Source organism: Callospermophilus lateralis, chromosome 13, assembly GCF_048772815.1.
Source record: "Callospermophilus lateralis isolate mCalLat2 chromosome 13, mCalLat2.hap1, whole genome shotgun sequence".
Classification (NCBI taxonomy): domain Eukaryota; kingdom Metazoa; phylum Chordata; class Mammalia; order Rodentia; family Sciuridae; genus Callospermophilus; species Callospermophilus lateralis.
In genome coordinates this window covers 23,212,600-23,221,665 of record NC_135317.1, presented here as the reverse complement: position 1 = coordinate 23,221,665, position 9,066 = coordinate 23,212,600, and the positions used below count along the sequence as shown (strand labels likewise).

The 9,066-nt window shown below is 33.8% G+C and overlaps 1 protein-coding gene across 2 annotated transcripts in view; it reads right to left on the bottom strand.

Annotated features, from left to right (window-relative positions):
* Positions 1 to 315: 315 nt before the first annotated feature.
* Positions 316 to 9,066, bottom strand: part of Net1 (neuroepithelial cell transforming 1) — a 29,673-nt gene continuing 20,922 nt past the window's right edge. For both annotated transcript variants that reach the window (XM_076831356.1, XM_076831355.1), the window contains 9 exons: positions 6,803 to 6,910; positions 6,233 to 6,400; positions 5,785 to 5,847; positions 5,368 to 5,464; positions 5,163 to 5,239; positions 4,181 to 4,438; positions 3,604 to 3,774; positions 2,478 to 2,664; positions 316 to 2,215 (listed from right to left, as the gene is read on the bottom strand). In XM_076831356.1, the coding sequence (XP_076687471.1) occupies positions 1,812 to 2,215; positions 2,478 to 2,664; positions 3,604 to 3,774; positions 4,181 to 4,438; positions 5,163 to 5,239; positions 5,368 to 5,464; positions 5,785 to 5,847; positions 6,233 to 6,400; positions 6,803 to 6,910 (1,533 nt within the window). In that variant the 3' untranslated portion in view covers positions 316 to 1,811. The remainder of the gene's footprint in view (positions 2,216 to 2,477; positions 2,665 to 3,603; positions 3,775 to 4,180; positions 4,439 to 5,162; positions 5,240 to 5,367; positions 5,465 to 5,784; positions 5,848 to 6,232; positions 6,401 to 6,802; positions 6,911 to 9,066) is intronic.

Genomic DNA, 9,066 nt, shown 5'->3' with positions numbered 1-9,066 from the left:
ACATCTCCAAGAAAGGAGCAGAAATCTTGATTCCCAGTGTTGCAGATCATAATGCTTTGCTGTTGGCTTTACTATTCTATCCATAAAGTGATCAGGTGTGCAGTTGTCTTCAGTATGATTGCAGTGTAATCTTAAAAGATTACACAAGATTCATAGACCTGACCTAAGTGAACCTTTCTCTTACTCATCAATTAATTTCAAAGACTTATTTGTGATATTTTTATAATTTTTTCTGAGACTTGCCAATCATCTATTTACTTTGCCATACAAACATGTTCTAGCAAGTGCCCCAAAACATTCACCAGGCAAGAAATCTTCAGTGATTATGTGTGTGCTTTTTTTTTAATTGTATAATTCGTTTATACAGAGAAATCATTTGATTGATCTATTTACATTTTTTTCCAATTTTCACTTCTACTGGCAAATATATTTCACATAATAGTCAATATTGACTTGAACTGATCACCATTATAAACCTGCAATGACACAGAACTTTTAGTCTTTTTTCCCCATCTCATTATAACAGAAACATTTTGCAGTTAAGATTCAGGAGTCTTTTTTCCACTTTATGACTAAATCCACCAAAATTGACCTAACATGGCCAAATTTTCAACACATTTCATTGTTTCTTTTCAAACTTATTTGCAGGTATCATAAACCAAGGCAAATAAAGTCCACATCCCCTCGAGCCTTCTACAACTTACTACATACCCTCAAAAAGAGCTTTTCTATCTCCTTTCATCCTCTGGCACAACCAGACATTTTTACTTTAAGACAATACTACTCTCTTTTCCCCTCTGTTTTCTTTTACTTAGTACCAGTCAATTGCCTTCCCTCTTGCTTTAAAGACAACACTAAAACTTTCAATGAATTCCTTGAAGTGGTTTTTCTTTCAGTAGTCTAGATTATATGGAGTCATTTCATGCGTCTTCACCACCCTGAAATGCTACACTGTAAAAATTTCAATTTCTTAATTGGCTCAAAAACAGTATGGCTTGGTTTCACTTGGCAAAGTTAATACAATTTAAAAAAAACAAAAAACCCCACAAAAAATATATATATATTTATATCACGCACACACATACACACACACATACACACATTTTTAATCAGGAAGAAAAATAAAGATATGCCAATCTGAAAAGGCATTAAAGTAAAAAAATAAAAGCAAATGCTAAAAACTACTTTACAATAAAAAAATTAAATAACTGGCAGGATAAATGAATGAAAAATGAGGAATGTGCAGTGAAAAACAAGCTAATATATAGTATTCCAGTTGATAAAATGGAAAACTTGTTAAGTTTTGTGGTTTGTTTTCCAGGAAGCTGTTTCAACATAAATTTTGAGATACTTCAAACATAAAATCTAGGTGCCAATGTCAAAATTTCAAATTTTGCAAGCAAGCCTTAATAAAGAAACTGGTAGAATTCCAGTCTTTGAAAATTCTGTTTTGGCTGGCACTGTAAATATCGTAATTGTTGTTATTGGAAAGTTATGATAAATTCAGAATTAGGATAAAACTCAGTTTGTAAAGATTTCATTTGATCAAAAATACCAGGCTTGCACAATCTAAATAATCTGAGAAATATCCTTTTTTAAAAAAGTCTGCAATTTAACAGTAATCTGCATATCTTTAGCTGCCATTAAAACAAAAACAAAAACAAGACATAAAAAGAACCCCAAACCATGAAAATGTTACAACTGGTACAAAGTAACCCTATGATGAGCCCATGCTCCCATTACAAGGAAAACAAAACTGTACACATTTATAAATAAACAATCTTTCCACCAGTTAATACACAGAGCTTCCTTTACACCAAAGTCTCCTTCCGTTTGCCGCAGAGCTGGGCTTTGTCCCTGGCTCTTCGGAAGCCAGCCTGTGTCCGGTGTGTTTTTGCACTCTTGATGTCTGCCGCCTGTAAGCTGGAGCTAAATTCTGAGGCGTTTTCATCACCTTCTACCTGCATCATGCTAGAAACTGTGGACGCCCTTCTCTGGGCTCTGAGGTTCCCAGCAGAAGGGTTGTTCTCTTCACACTCTTCGTGGAGCTCTGGCAAACCCTGAAGCTCTGGTGGACTGACAGCCTGCTGGAAAGGGGCAATGGCGGTTCGGATACAATTGAACCACTGCTGCTTATGGAATACATCATTGGCTTGCAGAGTGTGAGACTGGCCTGGAGAGGGGTCTTGGAAGCGGACTCTAAAGATATTTTTAGCTGTAAAAATAAAAATTGAAAAAAATGGAAATGAGATTTAAGAAACTGTTTAAAGAAAGTGGTCATATTGTCCTAACACAGGCACTAGGACATCTGTAACTTGCACACTGTTAAAGTGAGTCATCACAGTCACGAAGCACCTGATAGCTCAATGTGTGTAATGAGCACAGGATAAGAGAATCATTTCATTTTAGAATTCTTAAAAAGGTTAAAACTAGATTTATTTAGATTCTGAGCTTAAATTTCAAAACTTGTATTCTACCTTTATCTGAGTTGCCAAAAGCCCCTCGAAAGGAGCCTCCCATGCGCACATCCCCATCCTGCAGGTCTTCTAGCACCAGCTCCTGGACTGGGATGGGCTGCCGGTAAACCTGGTAGGAGTGGCGCTCATTTCGTGTAACAGGCCGGGTCAGAACCAAGATGTCTTGAAACAGGAATATGTAAAGTTTCTAGAGAAATGAGAAACAAGTGTTTTTTAAATATGAAACTTCACTGATTTTAAGTGACTGAAATATACTGTTAAAAACTTGATTTGACATTACTAATTTCATCAAGTTTATTTAACTAAGATCTTTCTCTGACTTTATAAAATAGTGATTTCATGACTATGCATGTTTTATTTGGAAAACTCAATCCAGATTTGATAAATTTTTTATTGTTGTGTGCTATCAGGCAACAGTTGAGTAAACTGTATCACAAAGACCTATTAGCAGTCTCATGACTTGAATCGCCACTATTTCATTTCAGTTTTCTAAAAAAGTAGGAATTAAAAAATGCAAGCCTGATGAATGTTAATGGTTCCATTTTGTCCACAGATATTTAAACCTTTGTAAAACAATTATGCCTTGTGATGGAAATCGGAGATGTCAGCTTTCAACTTTTCTAAGTAGGCCTCAACTTACACACTGTGCTTTTAAACAGCATATAATAAAATGAAAATATTATTTCGCGACTAAACTTAGTTCTAGTAGGTACTTTTGTAAATAATATTTCAAAAATAAATTTGCTTCCATTCAATCTGTTGTAGAATTTTGTTGAGTAGTGCTAAAAACTACTTCCATAATTCTATACTCTTAAAGGATTCTTTTTATTAAACATTACAGAACTTAGGAAAGAACCCTTAGCTAAACAAATTGATTTATACTTCAAAACTGGAAAATGAATATTACTAATTCTTCTCTGAGACATTTAAGTCAGTTATTCTATTACTGCAGAAACCAAATGCTTGCTTTATCAAAACTGATAACAGAATAAAAATCAGTTACCTTCTTTCATTATGCTATGAATTTACTTTCACAAACTTGCTTCATAATTTACATGCAAAAAACTAAGCTGGGTGTGAAAAGGAAAATATGGCTTACTTCCTGTTAGTACTGAGATGTACTTACATGTCCATTTTTATTCTTCAGCTCCCCGTGGCACAGAAGCACTTTACTTGCTTCAATTCTAGGGTCCTTCTGTTTCTCATCCAGATATTCTAGCTTGTCAATGTAATACTGGCACTCAGATTCACCTTTCTTCAAGTTGATATCAGAGAGAACTCCTTGTATTATCACTACCTACAAATAATTAAGAAATGGATGGAGTAACTTTTGTATATTAACTTATCCTGCTTCCCTATGGAGTAATAATGTCACATGAAATGACAGAATTAAAGGCTTGAATCAATTAATTCAGTCAGTCCTTTCATTATACAAATGAAGAAAATCAGTCTCAAACTGGGTGATTTGTCTGAAGTTAACAACTAGCGGAAAAAACTAGATTAAAACCCAGTCCCTAGACTAAAATATAAATATAAAACATAATTATGAAGACGTGCATCTCCTTATTACTTAGTGCACATTACATTTATTATTTGGTACTTAAAAACAATAAAACCCTTTGCTATGCTGATTCAATACATGTAAGATTTCAGAGTACATTCTATACTTTCCTAAGGCATCCTTCATTTAATGGACTACTTACTGCTTCCTCCAGAAGCTGAACATCGGGGTGGTCTTTTGGAGTGTGTCTAAGAATTTCTTTTAACAGTAAAGGGTATTTGACTAGGCGACTTCGAGGGATATCTAGGAAGCTCCAAAGATCTAGTTTTCGACTGAAGGGAGACTCAAGACATCGCTGGAGAAAGTCTTGGACTCTTGGATCTTGTTTCTTTTGATCAAGAAGAGCTTTGGCTGCCAGCTGGTTACTGCAATAGCCTCTGTAGGCATTCAAGCCTGGTAACTGAAGAGTAATAAAAACAAGTAAGATGCATTCCTGCTATGACCGAGTGTATCCATAAGCCTGTGAATATGAAATGCAGAATGACAGTATAGCTATGCTTGAGTTTTAACAAGCTGTCAACATTTTCTAGAGATGATAATGGGAGCAGAAAAGTATTCTGGACCAACATCACAACACTCTTGGATGAGTTCCTTAAGTTGGTTAAATTCAATTAAAGACTCACTCATATGACTTCTACTCCCCCAATCTCACTTTGATGTCAGCTGTTGGGAGTTCTAGGACACCTGAGCATCTTTAATCACATTCTTCACTGACCCTGAGACTGTTTATGGGTTCAACTATTTATACAAGGGTATAAATGCAGGTCTTTCACTATGGAATCCCCAGTGTCCCTTCCTTGAATAGTATCTAACATTTAGCAGGCACTTGAATTTTTAAGTGAAGGAATGCAACAGGTAATCAACAGCATATAATGTGGAAATTCTGTCCAAGCAGGAACATATCTGTAAATATATTTGTAAGATGATTAAACTATACCATTAATGAAGTTTTATTTATTTATTAAAAAAGAAAGGTAACCTTTTTTATCATACAATTACTTAGTTTTAGTGCCTTTTCTGTTTGTAGAATCTAGTTATGCGATCAAATTGTTTTGATATCCATCAAAAACTGTTGTAGGGCAAATCTACAAAAAGTTGAGGGGGATCAACAACTCTACGCGTACCCAGTTCACAAGAATGTGCCCGATCTGTTCCACTGTTCCATCAGGCTTGGTGGCTTCTCCTAGTCTTGCCAACAAATCTGAAGTTCAAAAAAGCAAAAGGAACAAAGATTTTAAAATAGGTGAGAACTACATTACTTGTTTAGATTTAAAATTACTTGTGTTACTGCTGTTTAGATACTTATGAAAATTAAGTAGTATATCTAACCTTCATGTAGAGGTATATAAGCATCCAAATCACCAAATATGTGTGTGAGTTCTTCTTCTGACATGATAGACAACTTTAACATGGGGTCATGGTAGGCCTAATCAGAGGGAGAAATGTGTCATACAAAGATCAAGCAAAGCAAATGTGATGAGTGATGCACCTGAAAGTATATGAATACATAAAAGCTAGTGTAGACTCTGTTTGCCACACATAGAAGAAATTAAAGTATATAAAGTATATATCAATCCCCCCAAAGGCTCTCTAATACTCATTTGAAGAGAAATGTCTAAATTTCATCCCAAAACTATATTTATCAGTAGATATTTTCTCCTTTACTATTTTTAAACCTATTCTTCAGAATTTTTTGAAATGTAATTTTTAAAAACTTGGGTTCCTGATAAAAAATGATCTACTAACCTTTCTTGCAAGCTTGAGATCCTCAATTAAATCCTGTTCACCCCGGGACATTTCATATATTGCCTAGAAAACACCCAGCAAACATCAGAGGTCATTGCTTTCTTTGAGAAAGGAAAATTATATATAATTGATATTTATATTTAACTAATGCTTTGAACAGCTCTTTTTTAAGTGACTTAAGTCTGAAAACTATAATTTGGAATGGAATCTCAAATAAAAGGTTGTCATACATTTTATAATTTTACCATTAGAGTTGTTAAAGTTGATGACGACCACCCATCACAAAGGCTGTTCAATGAGTTATACATTTTTACTCAAATACAAAAAATGCAAGTTTATTTTGTCATACTCATTACTATGCTATTCTTCTGGCAAAACATTTAAAAAGCATGTCTTTTTTCTTAGTATAAGCCAATAAAGCTGCTCTTGGTGCTGAAAGCCAGCATACCTCCTGACGTTTGATTTCTCTGGTTGTCAAAGACTCCTTCATGCTGATGTCTAACATCTCTGACCATAGCACACTGCTTCTTCTCTTGGCTGGCGTTGGGACTATTGATCTGCTAGATGACTTCTGGGCAGAGGCTGGGGATCTGTGGTCACCACGAAGGGTAAATGACTGAAAGAGGCAAATAAAAGAAAAAATAGATTTGGAAGCTACTTATCGTTCTTTAAGTGAAAAAAGAAGAAAAAGTCCTGAGTTTCCTCAATGCATAAATCAATCATTTGCCAAAGTTTCAATCTATAATTTATATAAATACTTGTCAGCTCAAATTACTTTTTGGGAATAAAAATTAAGACTATCTTTTGATGCATCTTAGTTCAATACAGGTTATATAAACACTGTTCCGCTAATACTATTACCAGCAGATTTCAAATAGAAAACTCATATGTTTGAATATTAACAGTGCAAACATGTTTGTATAGCTCAAAGAAAAATAAAAATTTTAGGCTCCTATAGAACGTCTCCTGACTGTATCCTTTACCCTTCCCTGTATCTATTTATATAATATTTTTTTACCTGTATTGTTTGACCAAAACGTCTGACTGCTCCATTTCTTACAGGAGAGATTAAGTTTGCCAAGGACGTGACCCGAGCAAGAGGTCGAACTCTTTTATTGCTTGGCTCCTGTAAAAACAAAACCAGACTACACTAAATGTGTGTTTAGGTGCAATGATTTCATACAAGCCTGGACAAAGTTAAGCCCTCTCACAGAACAGTATTTGTACGTTTTAAGATGGAGAAACACAGAACTCAAAAAATGAATATTGTCCTTCACCATTAAAACAGACTATTACTAAATAACTTGCTAAAAAATGAATATTGTAAGAAAGGCCATTCAAATATCTGAATATTAGTTTAACACTGTAACAAATTTACACTCAGAAGAAAAACTAAGATTAAAACAAAGAAAAATCCTATAAAACTTTTTAGTTTAATGAGGAAAATAACTTAAAAAGGCCTTATAAAAAATTTCAAACACACAGAGAAGTGGAGAAAAGCATAATGAGTCATTCAACTTCAACAATTTCTGGTATAACTATTTGTCTCATTTCTGCCCCTATCTGAATATTTTAAAGCAAATCCTAGACATTATATAATTCCATTCTTAACGACTTCAATTAAAAAGTATTTTATAAAAACAAGTCTGGTATTGGAGTGAATCAAAAAAATATTTAAGCCATGACAGGGGGCTGATTACAAAGGCTCCCAGACTCTAGGAGTCAGAATGTTTGGCTCAAATTATGGCTCTGGTACTTGCTCAGGCATTCCCTGGGCCTTAGTTCTCTCATCTATAAAACTGGGCTAATAATTATAACTTCTTAAATGTTGTTGTTGTGAAGATTAAATGAATAAACAGGGATCAAAACAGTGCTTGGTACACACCAAATTTTAGTTACTGCTAACAGTCTTAAGGTATTTCCATTTACTACTTAAACATAAGGGTTTATAAAAAATTAAGTCCTCTCTCACATGATTAATTTATTAACTTAAAGGAAAATACAAATTCAGAAGAAATAGTTATTATTCTGAGTCTACTGCTAGCAAAATGCAGGCATATCATTAGGTGACTCACATAGTTATTCAGATAAAAATGGTTCGTCACAAAACAGGAATGTCTATTCTTTATAATGTTGATGGGATATATTTTTTTTGTATTTGGTACTCTCAACAACATGATTTTGATGAGAATTCAGAAAGATATATCATTAAAAATTATTAAGATCACTGTTTAAAAATACAAATTGTCACTTAAAAATTGTAGAACTTTTTTTTTTCTAAAAATTCTTTGACATAACTAAAGTCTCATAAAAAGGGATGAGGAAACCAAATAAAAAAAATTAAAAACTGTAAAGGAACTTAATGATTGAAATATCCAAAGCAGCAGTTATACTTATGGAAGCTCCTAAATGTATAATACATATATAACATATATTAATCAGAAAGGAATGTAAACTGTTGAAGAGACTCTGTAGATAATTAAAGAGAATTCAGAACCTTGACTTTGGGAGAGAGGAAACAAGTGAGCAAGTCAGAGATGTTAGACCACTCCCCAATTTCCAAATAATACACTGCAAAGTAAGATTCTGATTATGAAACAGCTGGTGTGTAAATGTTACATGAACTAAAAAAGAAACCTTCAAGATATGCAGTAAGATGGTACAGGCTGTGCAGCGGAAGACATGTGAATGTTTTTACCATACACATCTGTGCAGACTGAGTGACACACACGTGTGCAGAGGCCAGTGCAAGGCATTCCTTTCCATTTAGTAAAGACAGTACAAAGAGTCTTCTATTTGAATGAAGATAGGATTACCTCACAAAGTAAGATATGCCAACATTAACTAGAAACAAAGCAGTTGTCAGAAAGTTCTGTTCTGCTTTTTGGAAACAGAAGTTAGCTGCTCTTCCTTGCTTAAAGTGTAACACATTTGACTTCCCAGTAAATCATTAAACATGTAAATCCAATTAAAAGTCTTTGAAAAGGTGTTCTTCCTGGTGAATTTGAAAGGAGAAGCTAGTTTAGCTTGGGGAGAAAGAATTTTTGATATTATTTTATTACATGAAATCAAATTCATGTTAAAATTTTTTATCTTTATAGAATTAGTTATCATACAACTATTAATTTCTTGGCAATTAAAAATTAGGTAATATTAAAAAAATGACAGAATTTAGATTTAGATATAAATATATCACAGCATGTTTCTGACACTAATATGGACTTTGTTTATTCAGTCTCCTTAGGGTGGTGGGATATCATGCCAAGCAATATTTGGTGGTTA